Source organism: Mytilus edulis, chromosome 11 (genome assembly GCF_963676685.1).
Source record: "Mytilus edulis chromosome 11, xbMytEdul2.2, whole genome shotgun sequence".
NCBI classification, from domain to species: domain Eukaryota; kingdom Metazoa; phylum Mollusca; class Bivalvia; order Mytilida; family Mytilidae; genus Mytilus; species Mytilus edulis.
The window spans coordinates 54,946,026-54,973,868 of record NC_092354.1 but is presented as its reverse complement, the minus strand read 5'-3'; the positions used below and the strand labels follow the sequence as shown (position 1 = coordinate 54,973,868).

The 27,843-nt window shown below is 29.7% G+C and overlaps 1 protein-coding gene across 2 annotated transcripts in view; it reads right to left on the bottom strand.

Annotated features, from left to right (window-relative positions):
- Positions 1–27,843, bottom strand: part of LOC139495833 (scavenger receptor cysteine-rich domain-containing protein DMBT1-like) — a 63,017-nt gene that overhangs the window by 15,334 nt on the left and 19,840 nt on the right. The window contains exons 1-6 of one of the 2 annotated variants that reach the window (XM_071284219.1): positions 5,248–5,342; positions 3,586–3,651; positions 2,792–2,933; positions 1,813–1,970; positions 1,348–1,374; positions 711–849 (exon numbers count right to left, since the gene is read on the bottom strand). In XM_071284219.1, the coding sequence (XP_071140320.1) occupies positions 711–849; positions 1,348–1,374; positions 1,813–1,970; positions 2,792–2,933; positions 3,586–3,649 (530 nt within the window). In that variant the 5' untranslated portion in view covers positions 3,650–3,651; positions 5,248–5,342. Of the gene's footprint in view, positions 1–710; positions 850–1,347; positions 1,375–1,812; positions 1,971–2,791; positions 2,934–3,585; positions 3,652–5,247; positions 5,343–27,843 lie in introns of those variants that run through there. The other variant, XM_071284220.1, reaches the window with a different exon arrangement.

The following is a 27,843-nucleotide window of genomic DNA, read 5'->3' as shown; positions in this document are numbered from 1 at the left end:
ATGTAAATTGTATGCCAAACTCCGCTATATATTAATGCTGTATATGTTTATGTAAACTGTATTAAATTTGTGTATGTATTTAATCCTATGAGCTGTATATTTGCTTACGGAATAAAGAATTATTATCATGTATTATGAAATAGTGTTCGTTCCCTTATCCAACAAGCTAGTCACATGTTGATGTTAAGGAAGTTTGCTACTCAATTTCAAAGAAACAAGCTTTTCATAACACTTGTATATATTGATAAAGGTTTAATAAAGGAACAAAAATATATATATATATATATAGGTCAATGTGCTTGCTTTTAAGATATTAAGGCGGAAACTGTCCTCTGATAGCTTTATCTTTGACAAGTTAAAATGATCAAAAACTTAAAAAAAAAACAACAAAGATTTTATAAGATTTTTACAGATGGCTTATAATTATATATATTAAAGATTTACAGAAAGAAAAAAATGGGTATCAATGGGCAAAATATTTCAAGGCATTCGAATGGATAAAACAAGAGGATTCATAAAATCTGACAAAAATCCCAAAACATGACAAGCGAACATCCTTGAGCAGAGTGACTCACACATTTTTTTATCGTTTACGAATATTGACGTTTACCACAATTAGCATTTCTATGCAAATTACATAAGGGGAAAATTCATTTCAAAAAATTTTATCAAAATAAAACACCCACCAATACATTCAAGAAATATATTACCTAGTATAACCAGCCATACGACAGACAACATCAGCGTCATGTTTGTCAAAATTGGTGTCACATATGGTGCCCCATTGTCCATTAACATTTAATTCAACCGTTCCCTCATATGGTCCAGTCCCTCCAATAAGTCTGATCGCTAAATTATACAAAGATACAATTTCAAAGTGTTGATTGTTTTTGTTTTTAATAAAAAAAATGGTATTGAACAAAAATAGTCTCAAACGAGGAAGGAAATGTTGGGTTCTTAAAACTTTAAATACGATTCATGCAATAATGATTGTTAAATGAAGTTAATATTTCGTATCATGAGATATTTGTGTCTAGTGTATAATCTGGTTTAATCTTTCATAGTGAAGGCTAAACAAATTGACGTGATTGTAGATCAGGGAGAATGTAAAAATTGCTAAGACTCGTTCAAACGATGACATGGTTTGTCGATTCTTTGAAGTTCCTCTGTTTGGATATCCGTCAGCTGATTTTACATGAGCACATTGATTATCATTAATTAATTATTCAATATTAAAGAATAGTTCATTTATCATTTCCATTGTCACAAGATAGATCTAGATAAATTGTTATTTCATCGAATTCGATCAATTTTCTTTTTTGAATATTTGATATAAGTAGCTACTACCTTCGGTTGTTTCTAATCTGTTTGTTCCTGAAAGAAATACAACACAGAATAGTATGCTTTGATTTTTTGGGGAAAGTACAATCCACAAACCTCTAACAAAAAACTCAAGACTGGTATATTTGTATGGCGTTTTACCATTTTATTTCTTCACATTTTGTTTTTAATGAACCAACATCATGAGAATAAAATCCATTAGTTACCAATATTCGCTTTCAATGTTCTGACAAAGATCTCTTTTACTTTTTGTCTAAAACATATTGTTTGATCTTCAGTTTGATACACTTTGAATCATATGAAGGCAAAAAATGAGCTTGACCTTTGACCTGGTTTGGACCAAGTACCTCAAATCAGAAGACCCTAGGCCTCTATATCACTTATGCTTTTCCGGTTACGAATACATTTCATTTATATTAAATACAAAAGGCGAAATAACTTGTATGAAAACAAAGGTTGGATTAGACTTACTGACACATGAAATCCCGACATCTTGGCTGTGAGTACAAGTTGATTTCCGGTACCCACAACTTCCAATGTTCTGTTCATTGCCTGAACAAGAAAGGTAACTGAAAAGACTTTTTCCAACACCTTGTCCAAATTTTGCTCGTGGAAAATATTGAATTTCCCTGCAGAGAAAAAAGGAAAACGATTTAATTTGTTTTCTTATATGTTTAGATTTTTAGGATTTTGTAATACTTATTTCAACAAGTGTTAGAGAATATTTCAGAACATCATATGCTTTCATTGTATGGTTAAGTTTCTAATTGCAATTTTGGGACTTTTGTGTTATACTTTGTATAGTTTGGTTGTCATTTCATCGTCTTGACCACCGTCTTGTGTGTGTGTTTTTTTTTTTTTACTCATTTGTGATCCTTCATCATCATCTACTTCTTTTTTGTAGAAATATATATATCAGATCAGCTTTTCCCGTAGACTAAATATTTATCCTAAATAAATTTACCTGAATGCAGATATAAATGCATGCGGTAACACTTTTTGAAACAAGCATCTGTATTCATTTATTTTAAATATTCCAAAAATGTTTTGTCCTTCATACTTCTTATCACTATGCCAGAAAGGTGGATATACATTTAAAAATACTAAAAGAACATCATCAAAAACTTATCATACATGCATTGACATCACTAGGTACAATTATAAATGTTTAATTTATAGATCGAAATCCTTTGTATTTGGTATTGTAATGGTTGCATTATTTTTGTTTTCAAAATGAAATTTTATATAGATTAACATCTTTTATCTGATTATATTTTCTTTCTTTGCAGCTCCTAGATTTTGGAGATATGAGAGAAAATTACAAGCTTATATCTGGATTGACAAGATCTTATAAATTATTTGCTTGATTGGGATGCGAACGAACACAGTTGGATGTTGAACTAAGATTGATTATATAAAGTTCAACTCAACTACAGTACAAAGTACCAACCTTCCAAATCCTAGCATACGGCATACAACCTTTGCATCTTTGAGATCAAAATCGTAGTCGCAAAGTGTTCCCCAACTACCATCTGTATACACCTCTACTGTTCCCTCCCAAGGCCCTGCTCCGCCTGTGAGACGTACCTCAGCTTAACAAAAGTAATCATATCTTCTATGATAACCATTCTCGTATATAATTGTAGATGCTTGACATATAACTTTATTTACAGTATTTAGAAATAGGTGTTGGATATAAATATACACAGACAAATACGTTAGAGATATATAACGACTAAACATTGATTAGAATGATAATTAACTTTAAAATATAAGGGTATTTATTAGCAGAAAAACTATCATCTTTTGTATATACACATGTGTAAGTGTGTAGTGTGCAATTTTAAAGTTCGTGTGTTTCGACCCTTATAATAGATTCAATATTGTGCACATAAATTCGAACATATTGTTGACATTCATGATATGTTTTTAACGATTGTTATTAATCAAACTAGGAACTCTGTATCTTTTCCTAAACTGTATTATATTCTCTACGTTTTGTGATATCTTTAGTGGGTTTATTCACCAAATTACTTCTTTGATGAAGTCAATAATTAGAAAGAAACATATTTCTCTTAATGACGTCATGTTTGGTGAGCATGTGTTTCTTTTGATTGTTTGTAAACCTTTTTTTTGATTTTTTAGCAAGCTTTGGTTGTTTTGACAAATACTTTCTGAATATTAATAATATATTTCATCCCTTGAATCTAATCATAATAACAGAAAAAAATCAAATTCACTTACATATTGTTGCACTTTGAACAAGCAAAATGTTGAACATTAAAATACAGCTATACGTCAGTATCATCCCTAAAAATACACAGGAAATGAACGTATATGATAAATTAGACAAGCTGACAAAGGAAGTGTCGAAATCATTTTTGAAAATTTCCATTTCCCCCTTTTTTTTATAATGGCCATATCCATAGGTATTAACAATGGTATTAAGTTATGTGTAATGTTCTGTTTTAATTGTTTGTCATTGCAACGTCTTGGCCACGGTGCTTTCTGTGTTTGAAGGACTAATGAGTTTTCTCCTTTGATAATAATAATAAAAAAAAAACACAAAAGTTCATCAACACTTCCTGTACAACGTGATTTGTTCTTGAATAAATTATATGCAGATATAATTTCATGCGTTATTACCCTTTGGTACATGTACCTTTATTTATCCATTTTAAACATTTAAACATTGTCAATTCTTAGTTATTTCTTACCATTATGGCGAAAAGATGATTAAAAAAACATCATAAAAAAAAACCCATACATGTATAGATATGTTTTACGGTAACGAACTCGTTCTGTTCTAAATGAAATAATTATTTAAACATGAAACTACACATTTTGAATAATTTTGTAGTTTTCACGTACTAAAACAATAGTGATTAAAATTAAAGACAAGCGACTTAATTCAAACGACATGTTGTAAAATATTTTTTTTTTACTAAAGTTCAAAATATATATATTCAGTTGTCCGTGTGTTTAAAACCACAGTTATTTCTAAAATGACTACAACAAACCACAAAAGGATGTAAATTGTGGTTAACCTTGGGATCACACAAATTCAAATGTTTTAAGGAAATAATTTGTCGTTTTGTAAAATATTGTTAAGAAATAAAACTCTCTTTAGGATATTTCCATAACGATTGCTCATCCCCATGATCAGAAAGCAGCGATGTCAATTCTGCATACATTTATCTTGAAATAGAAGGAAATTCAACACATTCATTTCATCTAAAATGTCTGTAGATATAAATTCAATGTTGATAACTCGTATTTAAATGTTCACTGTGTATAATGAAAACACAAATCTGATGTGTACTTTTTTGTGTATGGTTGCTAATAATATGATGAACAGTAGATAGTCGTACTTAAGGAAGTTCGCTGCTTAGTTTCAAAATAACAAGCTGTTCATAACATTATGATATGTTGATAGGGGATTACTATAGAAACCAAAAGAGCGAAAAAAATATGTAGGTCTGTATGCTTGTTTTCGAGATATAAGCCGTTGAAATTTTGACGGGAAAATCTTCTCTCTTGATTTTTCATAGCTTTATCATTGACAAGTTTGAGTTCTCATGAACTTTGAAAAAATAAAAAAGATTTTGTAAGACTTTAACATATTGCTTATAATTATATATATAAAAACAAATTAAAAAAAGAAAAATGGGGGTCAGCGTGCAAAACATTTTAAGGCATTCAACTGGATAAAACCAGAGGATTCTGAAAATCTGACAAAAAGTCCAAAACATGACAAGCGAACATCCTTAATGAATGCATTGTGAGAAATTATCAATGATATAAAAGAGGAACACATATCTTATGCATGTATAAGTCACATATTAAGTCAATAGAAAACAATCAAAATAAAACAAACAAAAGAAATGGAGAAGTGTCTTCACTTACTTGACTTGTAATCTGTCGTGAACTAATTGATAATAATACAACTTAAGCATTGATACTACATGTTCATTCGTGTACTATCTCATTTTTGCCATTTAATTCTTATCAGACTGACCGCATTTGACATATAACAAAGGTTGATACAATGCATATTTAATAAAATTGTTTCTGTGGGAAGATTTACACTTTGAATGATTTAAAAAGGTATGATCCTTCCAGTGAAGTATGTCCTTGAACTTCGTACTTTATTTGGCCTTTTTAACTTTAATGAGTTCGAGCGTCACTGATGATTCTTTTGTAAACGAAACGCGCGTCTGGCGTAAATACAAAATTTAATTTTGGTATCTATGATGAATTTATTTGAATCTGTATTTGTGGCTGTCTTGTCTGCTCAATGCTAAAAAACTAAAAAGAACAAATTATTTGGTTATATGCTCATCAATGCAACAACAAGAACAAAGAGTATGAAAATAAATCGAAGTAAATAAAAAAAATGAATGTGACAATAATATAATAGTTTACAATTAAACGTTTAACGTGCAAACTTGTCATAACAGGATGATTGTTTTTTTGCAACTTTCAGACTGTTTAAAATATGATGTTTCCATTACAGATGTGTTACTGAAATCACGGAAGATTTTAACTCATTCTTTTTTTTGCAAATGAGTTAATGATTAATCAAATGACTTGTACAAAAAATCAGTGTGCTAAACCAATCTTTTCGACGTTTATCTCCCTTTGATCGATCACAGCTTCCTTGATGATGTTTGGTATGTATTTGCTTGTTATGTTCTTATTTTTATAGAATGTGAGCAGCATATGAATGTAATAGATTGATTGTTGAATTGTTTTATTTCTGATTCTTTAAACTAAAAATAATTTGTGGTTAAAGGCTTCTTAAACTTCTTGATATCGACACAACCATACTTTTTGAAACTAAAATCCTTTAGATGATCACATAAAGCAAGTCTTTTACACATAAGTATGTACATTTGTTTGTGTATTATGATCTCTTATTGTCATTAGGGTTACAAACTCAATGCAATTAGGTAGAAAACGTAAAAGTGTCATTTTAAAATATTGTCTTTTCCGTATCGACTTGACTAATGAATTTTTTTTCTGACTTTATTTTTAAAATGGCGATTCCCGTTACTTCTAACATGACCGGTAAATGCGACCGATATTTTGGACTTTTATTCATGCATCTGTATATCGATAGTAACCGCCACCTGTTGACAATTACGCTTCATATCTTGTACTTCTAGAGAAACATGGTTGCATTTTAATTAACAGATGAAATCTAGGTAAATAATTTGATACACAGTGAACATTTATATTTTGTAGAGATGGCAATGTGACTTATGTGAATTGATAATTTTTTTAAATTATATGAAATTGTCTAAAGAAAATGATGTAAAAGATTATTTATTTTTAAGCATACTGATATCATTTACCATATTAGATTTATACATATATTATTTATTTTGAAAGAAAGTGCTTTCAGATAATTTCAAATGAATATAAATATGATCGTCTGTTTGATGGCGTTGTCTGTTTCTATTATCCTTATTTATATGCAATGAAAAAAAAATAAAACATGCATGACCCATGTAACAATAATGGAAAGCGAGATTAAATTCATATTTTTACTTTATGAAAATGTAAATGTGTGACACTACTGCTTTTAAAATATGTAAACTTAAATACAAAATCAAATATCTTTTACTTGTATATGTCTTTGCATATTCAATCAGTAAAACAAAGAAACAACACTGTCATTTTGTGACCTTTTTCATAAGTTCATTTATATATAAAAATGTATTTTTATGAAATATAAAAAAGAAAAGAATTTCTATTGTCTGCACAATGTAAAAAAAAAACCCAAAAAAACCATAAGGACCGTGCAGCAACAGTTTCGCAGCTTTCTTGAAAAGTAACTTTAACATAACGAACGTATCAATGCATCACTGGGAAAGTATTGTGTCAGGGATTTCGATATTATAAATTACTAAAAACTTTTACTCAATTCTTTCATAGATACAAAGATTTGATTCGTAAATTTGGTTGAACCTGTAGAAAACTTATTAAAAATGGTATTTCACATCCTAAATTTCATGGTAATATTGTACTTAAAGCGGGGAAATCACTATGTGATCCGTGTAAACTCATCGAACCTTTAAACAAACTTATAAGTAAGGGTTATCGTACCAATATTGCAATTAGATCTCTGAATATAGTTTACATTGACACTAATATCGATTCTGTCATTAGAAAATTTAGAACATAACTAAATTGTATCTTCTTTTGAGGCGGGATGTATAGAGACACGGCCACGTTATTTTTTTTATCTCTATAGAAGTCGCTCCTTACTATCTTACTACCTGTCGATACATTTAGTTTTGGCACTGCACAAGTCATGTCTTCTCTGACTGTTCATGACGTTAACATACTAAATCCCTGGGATGTGTTTTAGTTGATTTTAGTCTCTGATACATGTTTTATTTTTATTAATTGTTTTTGGCTTTTAACTAGCTGTCAGTAACTGCGATTACTCTCAAATTGTATTTTCGTGTTAATTCCATCTGTTGATACTGTTTATAATGCTTTTTTGTTATTTTATATTAATATGGATCTTGTCTATATACCAGCTTTGATTATTTGGAATATCTTCTAATTTTCACTTATTCGTACTACATTTGTATATACTTCAAAATTTACATGTATTATTAAAACCGTTTTTTTTCAAAAGTGATTATTTTCGAAGGATTAAATATTTCGCAGTGGTGTTTTGCCATGGCTTTGTTTGGACTTGGTTGTTTGCTTTTTTGCCTTGAATGTTTGTCCCTTATATTTTTATTTTATCAACTGTGCAATTGCATTCAGATATCGCAGTTCAAATTTGTTCGTTCATAGTGTGTTAATTTACGTTTTTTGATTGACTTAAGCCTTCCAATTGATATTTCATCGTGTGATTTCTATGTTGTGATGTTATGCTATTGTTTCAGTAAAGGGAGAACGTTTGGTACCATTAAAACGTTTAATCCCGCTGCAGGTGTAATACCACCAAATCATGGTACGTCACATCCGGTTGTATACGAAAGTAGGTCGAAAAAATATTCCCTTGAATTTGACAGTTGTAGGTAATTAATCCTACATTTTATTGCAGTAAAACCATTTATGTGTCATAAACATATGTCTTTGGTATTTCAAAACACCATTATTTGTTTATTTGGGATTTCTATAGAAAATTTTGTAATCTTGAGGTTACATGGTGACTAAACCTTGTACACAGATAAAATAAGGGGAGAAATTTGATTGGTTAACTTCCAATGATGGTTATTTTCTGATATGCAATGAAATATTATGTGAATTTTTTTCTATAGAACTTGACAGGATAAAACTTTACTCATGCCAAGTATTTCTTTATTTGAAACAAGGATAAATTCTGCACATTTTTTTGAAAAGTGCAAATTTAACAAAGACTAAGAGGGGGAAATCAATGGTGGTATTACACCTGCAAATATTTGCACCTGTCCTAAGTCAGGAATCTGATGTACAGTAGTTGTCGTTTGTTTATGCAATTTATACGTGTTTCTCATTTCTCGTTTTTTATATAGATTAGACCGTTGGTTTTCCTGTTTGAATGGTTTTACACTAGTAATTTTGGGGCCCTTTATAGTTTGTTGTTCGGTGTGAGCCAAAGCTCCGTGTTGAAGGCCGTACATTGACCTATAATGGTTTACTTTTATAGATTGTTATTTGGATGAAGAGTTGTCTCATTGGCACTCACACCACATCTTCCTACATCTAAAAATAAGAAGGTCATCAAAATTAGACCGAGACGTGAATCTAAGGATACTAGATTTCACAGATGAATGAATGTAAAAGTCACAAGCACGTGTTTGTTTTTAAAGACATTTGAGAAGAACGTAAAGAAATCTGGTTGCAATTTTTATATAGTTAAATTTTTGAATCAATATATGCAGCATGTTGAATTACATCGTTTCGTATGATCCAAATTAAAACGAAAGCAGTTAGTCAGTCGAAAACAAAATTCTTTTCCTGGAATATTTTTTTTCGGGTTCGAAGTCATCAATCGATGTCAGGATTAAAGAAAGTATCTTGATATGAAAAGGACTTTTCTGTAGTATCTTAAAAACCAAGTTCAGATATACGAGATGTTAGCACTTCTCAAAATGTGGGTAAAAAGTAAATTCACAAAAATACTGAGTTCCGAGGATAATTCAAATAGGAAAGTCCCTAATGAAATAGCAGAATCAAAACAACACGTATATGACCTACTAGCCCTAATTTTTCAATACTCGACTAAATTTTTACTAACTCGCTCCACTAAAGAAAATAAGATGAACAAGTTATAAAAAATAGAGGAATTCACACAAAAACAAAACTATAATATAATCAAATAAATGTAGGTTATTGACAAATTAAATTATAATAAAAAATGTTCAAACATTATAAGAGATTAAAAACCAATTGTTCAGAGAACAATTGAAGGTCTTTCCATCAAAACAATGTATTTTGAGATGAAAAGTTGTGAAACTAAGTTTAAAATGTCATTTTAATCGTCAAATGATAGCTCCTAGTAAGCTGATTCCAAAAATATATTGTTTCCATACATTTTTTTTAAATAAGGGAGATAATTTGTTACTTCCGGTTTGAAAAATGTTACTTCCGATTATATTTGAATATTTACTTGACACTGATTCCAAAAATATCTGGTTCTATATACTTTTATATTAAAAAGTACAAAAAAATAGCTATTTCCGGTTTACAAAAGGTCACTTCCGGTTGTTTTTTACAAGGTTAAATGGTTTGATATCTTTTTCTAAAAGTTGTATATCTTTATCATGTATACATATAGAATAAAAGCAAAGGTCAAAATCTAGAACGTCAAATTAAGCTATGACCTTGAGATCAGTTTCAAGGTCATAAACCAAGGACCTCAAATCAAAAGACCATAGGTCTTTATTATATTTAGTTAATGAGTTATATCACCAAACGCGTATTTTTAAATACAAGAGGGGAGAAAACTCCCTTTTACATTCAACGTACGCTTGCAATCAAAATTTACATCTTACGACATGTCGCAACTAACAATTTAGTAAAAATAATTTGTTGATATCTTATACAGTCTTTGGATATAAGTGAAAATAAGCCAAATTCAAATATTAGAACATGACCTTGACCTTTGACCTTGACCTAATTTTCATTTTTTGGGACCAAGGACCTCAAATCAAAAGATCCTAGGTCTCTATCACTTATGATTTATAAGAGAGAAATTCATATCACTTATATCAGATGCATAAGGGGAAATAACTCTCATATGGAGCGGTCATATCGCTTCGGTCAAAATAGGACAAATCATGCGAAGGATATAACGAGCAATTTTGTAAAATAAATTTGTCATAATCTTTTACGGTTGCGAAGGAGATGCGCTAACAAGGAAAACAGTGTTTGGGGAGATAACTCCTACAAAGAAAAGTATTCGTTTACGCAGGGTGAATTTCAAAAGTGCATAAACTGTTCGATATCATATACCAAATATCTAAGCGACATATTGCGAAACAAATGTTTATCGCAAGAACAAAATTAGGCGGAAGAAAAAAAAAAAAAAAAAAAAATAATCAGAAGAAAAACAATAAGTCTTTCCACAGAAAAGTGGAAAGACCTAATAAGCGTTATTTCCCTAAAATAGATATGTATAATATATAATCTATACGTCCAAAAGAGGAACGAAAGATACCAGAGGGACAGTCAAACTCATAGATTGAAAATAAACTGACAAAGCCATGGCTAAAAATAAAAATAAAAACAGACAAACAATAATAAAGAATACACAACATGAAAAACTAAAGACTAAGCAATTGATGTTTTGATAAACCATTGGTCAGTTCAACAACATCCTTCATAATTGATATTTACTGCTCCACGTGCAGTATCCAAACAGGCATGGTCACATTGTCATTTCCCTCGCGCACTGTTTGAGAAATGTTTTTGAATTGAACACTGTATTAATTGTCAATGAAGTTCATAAATATATTTTTTTCTACGGAAATCTAATTAAAATCGAAAACAGCTAAACTGAAATGTAGAATTGTGATTGGAGCGTTATTCATTTTAAAAGATTCACTTTCACTCTACAAATGTACTGACTGCAGCATTAAGAGACAGACAAGATAGAACGAAAAATACCAGATGGACTGTTACACACATATATCGAGAATAAACTGACAACGCCATGGTTAAAAAATAAAAAAAAATAAACGGACAAATAATAGTACACTAGACACAACAAAAAAACTAAAGGCTAAACAACAAAAAATAACGTAATCATGAAAATTAATTATATTTTTAAAACAAACATTTAAAGTGAGGCGAAAGATAACAAGGGGACAGAGGTTATATTTTTTTGTAAGGTTTAATTTATAGTAAACCAACAAATATATTGTTGTTTCTCAACTTTATAAAATTAATTCTCACCTTTATCAAAATACACAAACACATGTAAGATTGGTAGTATTTCTTCTCGACATCATTAGTTAACTCATGTATATCAAACTGTAGCGCACCTGCCATCTGAGCTGTTCATCAAAGTTGTTCATAAAACTGCTCAGGTTAAGAAAAAATAAATACTCATGTTTGAAAGTAACAAGTACTATATATTTTCCCGAGATGAGCAGTTTATATTTTTCTAATAAAGACTGTTTACAGTAATCTGTAAAAAGCAAGAAGAAATAATATATTATATACAATATTAGGTCATTTTTGTATGAGGCTGAAAAACTGGAGAAGAGCGAGATTCTACCGAACCCTTCACCAGTTTTGCATCGAGTACAAAAAAGTTGATATTTTTATGACATTGATCTAATATTTTTTTTAAAATGCAACCTTAATTAACACATTGATAGCTTTTTAAATCGTAATACAAATTTTAAACTTATTTTAATCCCATACTGGACCCCTGATTGTGGAGAAACTATTCCATGATAAAATTGATATTATACAAAATAAAGCTATGTTACTGTATAAAGGCAAAAACACAACTAGTTGCAGTATAAAATAACCTATCTTACATTTGCCAAAAAATGCATATAAGAACTGAAGGGACACACATCATGGAAGTATTATGTCAGTCAGGAATGATGTCTTGCTTATTTAAATAGATTTTGTAATTACATTATAAATATACACAGATATAAACAGAAAAGTCAGACATGAATACAGAAAAAAATGTGTGTCCGGAAAATATTAAATAATAATACTACGTCACAATTTTGATGTGAATAAAAAAACGATTTGTTTTGACAGGTATCCATTATATTAAGCTACACCTATAAATAAATATAAAAAAACATAGACAAAATAAATCTGTCTATTCTTTGAACAAGTTATGGATGGTGAACATAAAATAGCATTGCCTAAAATTATTGCTTAATTTCTAATTGCTTATCATTCTTTGGTTATAATTCTTATACTCTTCATTTTGTAAGTTATGATTTTTGTATATGGTTCATAAGTTTTGCTCGTTTTTTTATGCAGATTAAATCGATGGTGTCTCTGTTTGAATGGTTTACACTAGTCATTTGTGGGGCCCGTTAAAGCTTGCTGTTTGGTGTGAACCAAGCCTCTGTGTTAAATGCTGTACTTTCACCTATAACGATTTACTTTTACACATTTTGGCTTGAATGGCGAGTTGTCTCATTGGCACTCCTCCCACATGTTCTTGTATGAATGCAGGCATCTACTGTTCAATTCTTTCAATTGTTAACATTTTTTTACCAAACTATTTATATTGTAAATAGTCTTCTTTTATGAGTTGTCTAAATAATATAAAAAAACTAAACTGTTCGTCATAATTAACTAAATATGAAAACCTAATCGGGTGGCATAGGTTATATTTATATAGTGTATTTTTCTTTGGTCTTTTGCGAGCCTACTCATTTCCCTATTGAGTTAAATCCGGCACGTTTCGATTATCTTCCTCGTCTTTAAAAAAAAATACAACTAATTAGAATTTGCGAAGCATTATTGTATTATTTTCAACACAGAGTAGATCACGTACCTGTCTAGACATACAAATTGTCTCAGAAAAGCATATAATTAGTTATATTCAATGAACATTCTTTTTTTTACAAAAACAAAACTGTATATCAATGCGCAAATCATACTTTCCCTTTGTTCTTTAATTCATTTAATGGGTATAACAATGCAGGTTGCCTATTTATGAAATAAATTCTCAATATTTAAATTTTGTTGCTGAGTTCCTGTAGCATTGGCGTAACCCCCCCCCCCCCCCCACACACACACACCAATTTTCTGTTTTTATCATTTCTGTTTGTTTGGTATATTATGATATAACATAGCTCAGCATACATGACTGTATACAAGTTCTTATCGGCTAATAAGCATATATATATATTAGTAGTAATCATTAAACCGGCCTTTTACTTTTACTTAGAATTTATTCATAATAATGAATTTTGAAATAGATAACCATGTTGTATCTAGATAAGCAATATTTACCGGATATCCAAAACAAAACACTTTAGTGGTGATATTTATAGACAGGAGATATTTTCATATTTTATTCCTCTTTGCTAGTGCATTCGTATTTCTATAGTGTGACCAAAATAATTTGAGTTTTAAAACAACTATAAATAGTTGTTTATAAATACATGAATATATGTTTAAAACCATATTGATAGGATCAGTCTCATATACAACAAGACATTGTGCACACAGAACATTTTCATAAATACGTCCTTGTATAAAATTTTATTTCCGGTGTAAAAAATGCGTGTCATATATTGTGGATTTTAACTGCACACTCAATAAAATCTATGATTAGATGTTGAAAAATCTATCCAAATATTTTGAGTACGTAAATCAAATAATTTACGATACTTTATCGATTTAAGAAAAAAAATCAGATAAACAGTAAATGAAACATACGTTGTTAACGATAACAGTACTGATTGACAAAAGATCCTTAAACAATTATTGATAAATAACCCAAAGTGTATTTTACGCATTTAAATGACTAAAAGGATTCGATCGTTTCGTGAAAAAAAATGCATTTTTCTGATGTATACACACAGTTATCATAGGTCTTGTTTTGGTGGATAACAAATAAATTTCATATAATATAGTGTTGAGACAGATGAGTTCAATGAGTTCATATATCCAAAAAATAATATCGATGATGTTTCCTCGTGTGATCTATGAATGATGACTCGTCGCTAAATATCAGCTTTAGTATGCAGGTACTGCCAAATGTGACCAAACACACATATGAAAGAGTGACCAAAAAGTCAGACAGACAATAAAATCACATTATATACCTGGTGAAGTAAGCAGGGGTTCAACAGAAATTATGATTGAACAACAAAAACAAGATAATATAATTAAACAAATATGTGATATTTTTGAAAAAAAGTAATTAATGTCAAGACAAAAGTACCAATATTTTTGAAATATATTTTGCTGCATAATCATATATTCAAATTCAGAATTTTATTAATATATTAAAATTATGTAAGTAGTGAAACACTGATACTGATTTCTGTCTTTAACGTGACAAGAGAAAACAAAAATAGCACAAAAATCCGTATATTTTTTTAAAAACTATTTAGAAATATCTGTTTGTATTTTCTATTTAAATAATTAAAAAATTACCAACATTACATTTAATTAGGAAATGTATGCGTCTTTTCATTGCTATTTCCATTTCAATAATATTATTTTATATGGAATTCGCTTGGTTTATGTTTAAATAATGTTTAGTACGAATTTGCAGTTCACACATTTATTTCTATTGCTAGATATACAATTAGTGTACTTTATATAACTTAGTTATTCTATACACCGTATAATGATGTGTTACAGTTGTTTATTTCACAAATAATTATATACGAGATCAGACGGTGACATATACATCAGATACAGGGTTATTTAGTTTCACATATGGAAACCTGTAGCACCATTGTTATATAATGACAAACGAACTAATTTTTAATCGAATTTTGATTACTTCAATTTAGGTTATTCAATTAACAGTTTCATTACTGCAGTATCTGATGTGTTAGTTTACTAATGTGCTTTTTATGTTAAGGAGAAAAACAATATTTAAGATAAAATACTACATCGATATCAAAATCTCTTCAGTATTTTGTAAACAAATTACATGTAGTAAATGGAATCATTTAAATCATATGGACTCGTATGGGAACAAATAAATTTACAACATATTTTAATAACGAGAAAAGTTGCTGCAGCTCTATGCTGATAAAAAGGAAGCTGGAAATCACAAGAGGGTACAATTAATTAAAAGCAATATCAAATTGGAAACGCCATGGTAATATGTCCATTAGATGTAAAAATAAAATCAAGAATATCAAGACAGTTATTAAAACAGCGAATACAATAAATGACAAGTACTTTAGAAAAGAAGATTTTGGAAATATTTCTCAATATACTATTCGAATAAACATATTTTCAATTAATTTCATAAACATTTTGAATGAAACTTTCTAAGGAATTTTCGTGTGTTATGATATTTATAACACTGTCAGTCATTTTTAATTATGAATCAACAAACTATTTATACATGTAAGGCAGACATGCAGCTGTTATAATATTAAACGATCTACTTAAAACGCTAACTAAGTGAATTTTGTAAACAATATCTCACTCATCATTGTGTGACACATATATGTATGTATGAGGGTGTATGTCAACTTAAATATTTGTCTATTGAAATATGATACATATCTAATTTAAAAGAATTATCATAAATACTTAAAGCTTAATATCTAGATGCTATAAAGAAAGAATATCGACAATTTTAACATGGTTATCCTTAACAGTAAATATTGTACAGCAACTGAATGGAAACGACAGTTACTCAAGCCTTGATTAATTAAATGCATGCAAAAATATGTTGTAGAAATTTATTTTATAACTTTAGCCATTTAATCCCGATGTTAATAGATCACTTTCGTTCATTAAATAAGATTCATATAATGTGTTTATTAATATATTCTTTAACATTATTTGTTTTTCTATTCACCGATATTTAGATATACAGTCTTCAAGAATTTATTTCTAGCTAAACCGTGACGTGTTAGGATGTTTATAAAGACTGTCATTCCCTCTGACTTATTAATCATCGACATTTTTTTTTATAAAACAGGCATTTTGATGCACATAAACAAATTATAAAATGTACTTCCTAAAACATGTATATGTGTACATTTCAAACTAAACCAACTGTATTTATCGTTAATTGTTAATCATTATCTCCCTCACTGACTTTTCATCTGGCTTCAATAGGTTTTAAAGAAAGAGACATCAGTAAAACATCTTTGATCTTATACGAAAAATGGTCAAAATAATTTCTAACCGTTTTCATATTGGCAGTTAATGACTTTCGAAATGTAAATAGATAAAAGAAATGGGATGACAACTCTCCATCCAAGTCACATTTATAAAAGTGAACCATTATAGGTCAAAGTACGATCATCAACGCTGAGCCTTGGCTAACACCGAACAGTAAGCTATAAAGGGACTGGTCAAGATTTTATACAATAAGTAAAACAAAACCTTACCTTTGTAGATGTGAATTTATCCAGCACATATGTTCAACACTACATGTATGTATCTATTTATAAGTTACGTAATGTCATTACTGCTAATTGAAGTCACTTGATTAGGAAACTGAAACCTAGTGTGATCAACTTAATCATTTCCTGTCTAACCACAAATATTTGTAGATGTACTTTGTACTGTATTTTTTATTGAAATGTTTTCATTATTTAATATTTCTTTTCAAATCATATGAGGTGTATACTGCAGATTTAATTATTTTTCTTTGATGGATTTCGGCAAGACAAAATATATTAATGAGACAATTTTAGTAAGATTTTTGTCAAAATTATGTTAATTGTATTGTTGACTCAGAGTTTGATTATACGAGTGTATTATTAACAATTAAGTATCAGTGAAGTATTCAAATTTAAGAAATGTTGTAAAACCAGGTATAAAGTTAACTAGAAATCAACATCAATTTTAGAAAACCTGTATTACCACTTTAAATCATGATGTTTTTTTGATTATTTGTTTACTTGTTCTAACATATTTCATGTGTATATAATATTTAACATTCAGTCATACTATCAAATGTTTGTAATTTATAAGGTAAGTTATTATGCACAAAAGGCCTTTAAATCATATATTTTATGTTGAATATGAAAAATATCAGCAGAGAAGAAAAAAAATGATAGTATCATCCAATTGAAAAATAATCGTACTAACATAAAAATATATTTATAAATAGACGTTGGATGCAACCTCTACAACCCTGAATAAGAAATAGAACACAAATTGTGATATATAGGACATTAATTTTGACACGTATATTTGGACCCGGTGTCATTGCTAAACAAACCACGAATAAAAGACCAATGGTTTTATAGCTTAAGCTCATATTCCCTTTTCAGAAACCGTTCACTTTGGTTATAATATAAATAATAATAACAAATAAACATAAAAATCATAGACTGGGATATTATTTTTTGGAGGATAACACCAACATCTGACAGACATATAATTCTAGTTACAAACTAATGATCCACCGATGTAAATGAACTCTGATTATTTTTATTAAATAAAATTAAAAAAAAATGATTCTTTCTATTTTCACGCGTATCCAAAATATTTTACCTGCTTCATATCTTTAAATCGTAATAATTATATTTTGAACTCTTTCAATCTTAATATCATTACCATTAACATATCTAATGATATAACGTATCAGTGTGTATGTCAACGTTCTCTGTTTCACCTAACAGAAGTTTCCCTGGAAATTTGTATGAAAACAATGTCTTATTTAACTATCTGTTCCTATATTTTTTAAAATCCATAGAAAATATTAATGTATGTTTTTTTTTCAATTGAAATTCAAGCACTAGCAATTGCTATATCGGACGTTGTATAAATAGACGATACTCATGAGAAGAAGACATATATTAAAGGCTTATTATAATAAAAAAAAAAAGGGTACACTTTTCATATAACAACAGGTATGACAAATCTGTACTGGGAACAGTCAAACTAAAAGCTACACATTTCTTTTTAGTTTTAACATCGTGTGAAACAAATTTATTAAAAGTATGTGTATATCTAGGGATTGGTCATGTTTCTAGCTGTTAAAATGTGTTATGTGTTTCCTGTTGAATATACACGACATGTATTTGTCTCCGCATGTATATCTTCTAATAGTAAAATTCATTTGATATGTATATTCATCTAATATAAATTTGATTATGCATGATGGCATATAAAATTAAAATGAACATAAAATTGAGAATGGAATTGGTGAATGCGTCAAAGAGACAACAACCCGACCATAGAACAGACAACAGCAGAAGGGCACCAACAGGTCTTATATGCAGCGAGAAATTCCCGCACCCGGAGGCGTCCTTCAGATGGACCCTAAACAAATATATATATTAGTTCAGTGATAATGAACGCCATACTTAACTCCAAATTGTACACAAGAAAATAAAATTAAAAATTCTAAACGTTTAAATGTTATTATAATATTATTTTCTACTAACAGAAACACGGGCGTTTTATTGTTCGTTCTTTTCATTATATAATTTAAATGAAGGTAGATGTTGTGATAATTGATGCACATAACAGAAACAAGTGTCCTACTGTTAAATCAATTACATTCAAAAAATAAAATACACTCTTTAATATGCATGATTATTATTGTTATCATTTTTATAAAAAACCTATTTCCTCATTTCTAAATTTAACTTGTGTACATCAATTTTTCATTATCCAATCAAAACGATTATTTTAATATAAACAACGACAGAGATAAGAATTCAAATAATAAGCGGTAGTAATTCGTAATGCACACAAAAGGTAAGAAAATACATTAACTAGGCAGCTTTAGTTTACAGTGTTTATTAAAATAAATGTATCATTTTGGCATTTTTGAATAACTTTGATCTTTAGCATTCATACCACATCTCTTTCTTACAGGATGAATGAATTATTAAATATAAAATATTAGTTTGTTAGTTTTGATGTATTGTGTACTTTTTACAATTTTTGTTTTTAATTCCAGTGTTTTAATTTGTTTGTGGAAACATTATTAATAATTTTGCATATATAAGGTTGCATTTCTGTAAATATTGACAATGCAATTCCCCATAAGAACTCCTTTTATGGCTAAAACTGTACCACTTTTACTATGATGTTTTGAAAAAAATCTTATCCTAGAATTGAAATTTCATATGCACCACAATTTTTTCAAAGGTCAAAATATAGGGCTGTGCGGCATATTTTCAACGTTTATATGCCCTGAACTTCGAAGAGTTTAAACTAAATAATGTTCTTATATATCCCTACCTCAATGAAAGGTTACCACAGATTTCAATGTAAACAATATTCACATGTAAATTAACTAGTAACATTCCCAAGTTATGTCTCTGTGAGATGTGACACAGAGAGCATAACTGGGAACCATTATGTAAACAAAATTAATTTTCTATGAATATTCAAGATCTCTCCAAAAGAGGCGTGTTTTGAGAAACAGCTGTATTTACAAAGAGTAAGAATTTCAGTCACTTGTTTAATACTTGCATGTAAGGTTCACGTTTCTTTGGAGAAATTAAATTAAAATTAACTATATATTTGCATTCTGGTATCACAGATCAAATTTATTCGTTCATAGTGTGTTAATTTACGTTTCTTGATTGAATTAAGCCTACCGATTGATATTTTATCGTGTGTTTTTCTATGTTGTGATGTTATACTATTGTTTCAGAAAAAGGAGAAGCTTTGGTACTATTAAAACGTTTAATCCCGCTGCAAATGTTTGCACTTGACCTAAGTCAGGAATCTGACATACAGTAGTTGTCGTTTGTTTATGTAATTTATACGTGTTTCTCGTTTCACGTTTGTTATAGAATACTGTTGGGCTTACCGTTTGATTGTTCGTTCTTTTGATTATATAATTTAAATGAAGGTACATGTTGTGATAATTGATACACATAACAGAAACAAATATCCTACTGTTAAATCAATTACATTTAGACAATGACTTGCTTTAGAAAATAAAATACACTCTTTAATATGCATGATTTTTATTATTATCATTTTTATAAAAAACCTATTTCCTCATTTCTAAATTTAACTTGTATACATCAATTTTTCATTATCCAATCAAAACGATTATTTTAATATCAATAACGACAGAGATAAGAATTCAAATAATAAGCGGTAGTAATTCGTAATGCACACAAAAGGTAAGAAAATACATTAACTAGGCAGCTTCAGTTTACAGTGTTTATTAAAGTAAATGTATCATTTTGGCATTTTTTGAATAACTTTGATCTTTAGCATTCATACCACATCTCTTTCTTACAGGATGAATTAATTATTAAATATAAAACATTAGGTTGTTAGTTTTGATGTATTGTGTAGTTTTTACAATTTTTGTTTTTAATTCCAGTGTTTCAATTTGTTTGTGGAAACATTATTAATGATTTTGCATATATAAGGTTGCATTTCTGTAAATATTGACAATGCAATTCCCCATAAGAACTCCTTTTATGGCTAAAACTGTACCACTTTTACTATGATGTTTTGAAAAAAATCTTATCCTAGAATTGAAATTGCATATGCACCACAATTTTTTCAAAGGTCAAGATATAGGGCTGTGCGGCATATTTTAAACGTTCATATGCCCTGAACTTCGAAGAGTATAAACTAACTAATTTTCTTATCTACCCCTACCTAGAATGAAAGGTTACCACAGATTTCAATGTAAACAATATTCACATGTAAATTAACTAGTAACATTCCCGTTATGTCTCTGTGAGATGGAACACAGTCAGAGACCATAACTGGGAACCAGTATGTAAACAAATTAAATTTTCTATGAATATTCAAGATCTCCCCAAAAGAGGCGTGTTTTGAGAAACAGCTGTATTTACAAAGAGTAAGAATTTAAGTCACTTGTTTAATACTTGCATGTAAGGTTCACGTTTCTTTGGAGAAATTAAATTGAAATTAACTATATATTTGCATTCTGGTATCACAGATCAAATTTATTCGTTCATAGTGTGTTACTTTACGTTTCTTGATTGAATTAAGCCTACCGATTGATATTTTATCGTGTGTTTTTCTATGTTGTGATGTTATACTATTGTTTCAGAAAAAGGAGAAAGTTTGGTACCATTAAAACGTTTAATGCCGATGCAAATGTTTGCACTTGTCTTAAGTCAGGAATCTGATGTACAGTAGTTGTCGTTTGTTTATGTAACTTATACGTGTTTCTCGTTTCACTTTTGTTATAGAATAGACTGTTGGGTTAACCGTTTGAATGGTTTTACACTAGTAATTTTTGGGCTCTATATAGCTTATTGTTCGGTGTGAGCCAATGCTCCGTGTTGAAGAACGTACATTTACCTATTAGGGTTTATTTTTATAAAATGTTATTTGGGTGAAGAGTTGTCTCATTGGCACTTACACCACATCTTCCTATATCTAAGTACTACACCCAAAAATACGTGACACAATGTGTTGAAGAGAGAAACTTCAAATCCTAGATATCTGTATTCACTTATCCCACCAAAATTTCCTTTTCTTAAACAATAATTTCCCCCAAAAATATACAGATGTTATTTCATTTGTGGTATTATTGATTTACAAATATAAATAACATTTATGTATTATGAATTACCATCGATAGCAGTCAAGATCTTTTTTAAATTCGAAGATTTGAGCATTTTTCCGATTATCTATTTAATGAATTGTAAACGATTGTAAAACAATTGAAACGATTAATTAGCTATTAAACCAGACTAAATTCACCATTTTCTACATCAGAAAATGTCTGTACTACAGTTGTTATATATTCGTTTGATGTGTTTGGGTATTCGATTTTTGCCATTTGTTTTGGGACTTTCCGTTTTGAATTTTCCTCAGAACTTGTTTTGTATTGTTATACTTTTTACTTAAGATAAGCAACTGCAACAAATTTGCTTTAATAAATATTGCTTAATATGGCCAAGATAGTCAGCGCAGGAATAAACTTGTTGGAACGTAGCTGATTTCATTTGTTTTTCTTAAAGAATTTCAATAGTTTATGAAACACCTGAAATATTTTTTTTTCAAATTTGATTTGTTGAACTTTTTGACAGTTGTTTTATCCATTATAGTTGTTTTCCAAAATCAGTGTGTTGTAGTTTGTAGGTTGCGATTAGAATGTTTTCATAAAAAATGACCAAAGAGACGTAACTTAAAGAAAAACCTTGGTAAATATCATCACTGGTAATATTATTTTAATAATACTCTGAAAACTCAGTCTGTATATATACGGTAACAATGGCAAGACGCTCAAGACATATACAATTGTATTACTGTTATTTTATTTCAAAAGACAATTGCTGTATAAATATTTACGTACTATTGAAATGGATATTGATATAATAACAATTGACATCAACAAGTATTTCAAGTAACAGAGTGCAATGACAGGACATAAGTCGGACCTACATATTGGAACCAGATGTTATATGTTTTGAATATATAAGTGAAAAAGGATGGACAGGCTTTTAATTTAGTTACATAGATTATATTTTCTCCATTTTTGAAAGATGAAATCTTGATCGCTTCAATGTTTGCAAAAATAAAGTATATAAAACTAAATTTTACACCTTTAAACCAAATTCCAAATAGACACATTTAGTTTTTGACTTTATGTAGTACATCATGTACAAACATATCTATGGCAATGTGTATTTCCGTCAATTTGAATTCATAAATATTTATTTGAATCAGTTGAAACTATTTTCTTAAATAGTTTTGTCATCCTTAATAGCATGTACATTTCGAACGCAATACGAAATTAGATGTATGATGCTAGCTTAAGCAAAGTTTATAAATACAACATAATAAAGGCTAATAACGTTCTGTATTTGTTTTTCAAAAATTGTAACAAGTTCCTGGCAGCATTGTCAGGATGTGGTTCACGTAATACATGTACATGTAAAAGTCGGTGTCTAGAGATACATCTAAAATCTAACGGTTTTAGTTATGATTATGATTTCTTTTGTTGGGTTTGGTGTCCACTTTTTGTTGCTCATACCGTTTTTTTAAATATTCATTATTAGTTCTATGCCTATTAGGTTTTAAAATCAGGTCCTATTTTTTTCAAGTTATCTGAACTTGGGCCAATAATTAGAGAGAAATAAACAAATAGAATGAAATGAAAAATCATGTTAAAATCAATGTGATTGTAAAGAGGTAAATTCAGTAAATAAATATACGTCATCAGGACCCGCACACATTGGAGAGAGCTTTCTGTATAAAACTGAAGTCATTAGCTCTTCTAATTTGTAGATGGTTCAAAACTATGATTAAAAACAAATAATAAAAAATGCTGCTGAATGAACTAAAATGTTTTACTACAGGGTTGAAAGTAATGGCGGTCAGTTAAGGAATTAAGTGTGAATCATCGGTGAACATAAGGTAATGTGAATGCCCAAAAATGCCGCATGACCCGATGTTTTAGTGTGGTAAAAGGTACATGTAGGGCTACATTTTTAGTTTCATAAATGATATATGAAAGCTTCTTATTTATAAACTTAAGGTAAATCATGTATAAATGTAATTCAAGACATCGATTAGCATTTAAGTCAATGGGAGATTGTTTACGGAATTTACCCCTTTAAAAAATTAGATCTAAACATACCCATTTGTATCGTTTGTATAAGGGTGACTACTAGTTACATCTTGATTGATAAGAAGCCTGATTCCATTCCCCTTTTTGATGCAAAATATGTTAACACTCTAAAAGAATCCTCACCTTTGTATTGTTATAATATCATTGAATGCAAGACCAGATTATGGTTAGATGGTTCTTACTTACGAGGTTGCAAAATTAGAAACTATAATGAAAATCCAATATCATCTTTTGTTTTGATGACCATGTGTTATCACGTCATCGATAGGAAGTAAGTGGCGCCCTCTTATTTCATTTGCTGCAGAGTAAACATTTAAAAGCGCGAACTTTGGGGAAACAATTCACCTCAGACATGCATACAGTGCCAGCAGCAATGGTGAATATACTTTTATTTTCAGGATATTTATATAACTGTCTATCTAATTAGCATCACATTGGAGTCGTCATATAGTTTACCTGTTATAACATGGCACAACACGGATGGCTAGGGTCCACATTTATTTCGTCTGTTCTAACAAAGAACACTATGTTGATTTGGGGATCAGAAAAAAATGTCACTTGTGGTCTTATTCTGACCGAGTGTTAAACTTTTAACAGAGTTGGTCGTCTGTTTGGTTGTGTGGGATGTGTAAATACGACGCCACACGAAAACTGAGATTAAAAATCCGATGCCTAGTTTAAAGGGAGTGGCAAACATACTCCACGTTAAGAATGGTGACATGTTTGAGGGATCCATTGGTAGTCTATTGCTGGGTTATATTTTTACAGGACTAACCTTTTGTTTCTTTGTCATGTTTGCTTTCATCATGATAATGCATGCATATTTGCAATTCGACATAAAACAAACATCCATCATTGTAACATGTGGAATCCTTTAGGGGATCAGAGTGTACGCTTTCTTTTACCTTTACAAATACTGAACTCTGAGGAAAATTTAAAACGGAAAGTCCCTAATCAAATGGCAAAATCAAAAGCTTAAACACACCAAACCAGTGGCCAACAACGGCCATGTTCCTTACTAGGTACAGACATCTTCTTATGTAGACAATGGTGGATTTAACCTGAATCAACAGTCAGCTGGAAATCCCACCTGTATGACAATCGCATCAAATGACAGCGTATAGTTTCATGCGTCACGTTTGAATTTTTTGAAAAATTGTACTACAGATTCTGCGAAGTACATCTTGACTAATCTCAAAAACATCACAAGCAATTGTGGACGTCTACTGGGGTATTTATTGGACCAAGAGTTCTGAACTTCTCTAGATCACTCAAACATCTACCACTAATAGCATAATTAGCCATTTTCTAAAGGATATAGCACTATACTAAACTGCATGGAAATATTGAAAGTTTTATGTTAAACCCCTTGTATTAAAGCAACAGAAAGAATTAGTTCTTGAAATGTAACATTTTAAAAAATATTCTTCGAGACATAAAACTATCTTTATATAGACATGTATTCAAAGATAATTAAATTCAAACCGACTACACTTGGAGGGGTAAATTCAGTAAAACATCTCCCATTGACTTTAATGCTAATCTATGTCTTGAATTCAATTTATACCTGATTTACCTTTAGAAATTAGAACATTTCATATATCATTCACAAGTGTAGTCCTATCTTTTGCAACAATAAAAACATAGGGTCGTGCGGCATTTACATTGCCTTATTTACAAACACTTTTTACTTTCGCACTTAATTCCTTCACTGTCCCCGATTACTTTTCAACCTTGTAGTAAAGAAAATCAGTACATTCAGCATTTAAATTTTATTTTTTTTCAACTCTAGCTTTGATCCATCTATCAAAATACATTTGATAACAAACGTTATCTACCAATCAGAAGACCACATGACTTCAGTTTAATACAGAAAGCTCTCCCCCAAATGGGCCGTCCCTGATGATGTATATTTATTTACTGAATTTACCCCTTTAAGGGACTTTTTAACTTATTTCCCCTCATTTTTTTGTTACAATCATGTAATGTATCCAATTTTCAAGTTCCAGTTTCAATACAACATTCATAAATTCTAAATTTGTAAAGATAGAGGCAAATTTATACTACAGCCCATACTTCGGCCAATGAATATTTTGTATATACAGTCGCACATTGACTGTTTGTAAAGGAATGGTGTAAAATACTATGCTTAATAAATATGAATTGTTTTCTGTGTTTGTTTTGAACAGTACTGCAAGTATATCTGGAAATCAAGGTTTTGATGTACTCTTAGTTAAATTTTGCCTTATATGGATGTTTTTGATTAAATACCCTGAAAAGACCACAAAAACACTTTTCAAAGGCTTTTTAAAGCAGTTCCATACCAATAAAACCAACAATAATGTTTCATTTTACTAAATCTGTGTTTTAATTGCTTGTAAAGTTCACAAAATGTCATTGGCAATCACTCTGCAGAAATTCCTGTTACCCCAACATCAGTATGGTTTTTTCGCCAAAACTAGAGAGTTAAAAACGAATTAGAAGAAAGTGCCAAATATGAAAAAAATAAGACTGGGTATGACCAAACTTTGCATTTGGAAGATTAAAGTAACAATATAGAATATTTAAAAGCAGTTATTTAACAAGGTAGTCCAATTACAAACATTTCAACACTAGTTTCATAGATAAAGGGCAAGTATACAATCATGAAAAGCTTTCTAGAATTTATTTTTTTAAATACAGAAACGCAATATGTTATGTAAATATAAATAAATATCTTCGTGCGGTTAGATTATTCGAGTGTTAAAATACTTGAAAAGTGCTTATTTACAACTTGTTCTATAACTTAACATGGGGAACACAGCTAAAAAAACACTGTAAAAGGGAGGTAATTCTGATTTTCCATATGATCTTACACATTATGAGGAGACATATGTGCAAAATGTGATGTTAAATTGGGAGAATATGTATGCCTTTCATTGATATCATAAATCTCAAGTGCAATTTCTATTGTTTTTTCATAATGGACACAAAAAATGATTTTTACCATGTACCCCATTTTTCCTCTCACAGTACACCCAGTGCATTCTGAATAGCCAAGTTAAACATAGAAAGTTGTGTAAAAAACAACTTCAAATTGTTCCAAATTGCTTCCATTACATTAATACCTACAGGAAATGAGTTTTGTGATTATAGTGTGGCCTTGGACAAGTACAGTGACAGAGTGCATATTTTCCTATAAGGGGAAATTCATTAAAAAAAATCCCATTGACTTTAATGCTAATCTATGTCTTGAATTAAATTTATACCTGGTTTACCTATAGAAATTAGAAAATTTCATAGATCATTCATGAAAGTAAAAATGTAGCCCTATCTTTTGCAACAATAAAAACTTAGGATCAGACATTTTTGGGCATTCACATGGCCTTGTTTACAAACACTGTAGATTCGCACTTAATTCCTTAACTGACCCCCATTACTTTTCAACCCCGTAGTAAAACAAATTGTATACTCAGCATTAAGTTTTTTTTAACTCTAGTTCTGGTCCATGTATCAAAAAGTATTTATTACAAACATTATCTACCAATCAAAAGAGCACATACATTCACTTTTTTACAGAAAGTTCTCCCCCAAATGGGCAGTCCCTGATCACGTATATTTATTTACTGAATTTACCACTGAAAGCAACGTTTTAAAAGTCTAAACAGATACAAATAGTTTATGTTGCATAATCACTATTCCATATATATTAATTTTGAGTTGTTTCTCTTTTGTCATGTGTTGGGATGAAAATTACAATTATGTTTTATAATTCTGTTAAATATACGAATTACAAGTTAAAATAAAACAAAATTTGCTGTTTTAGTTATTTTGTG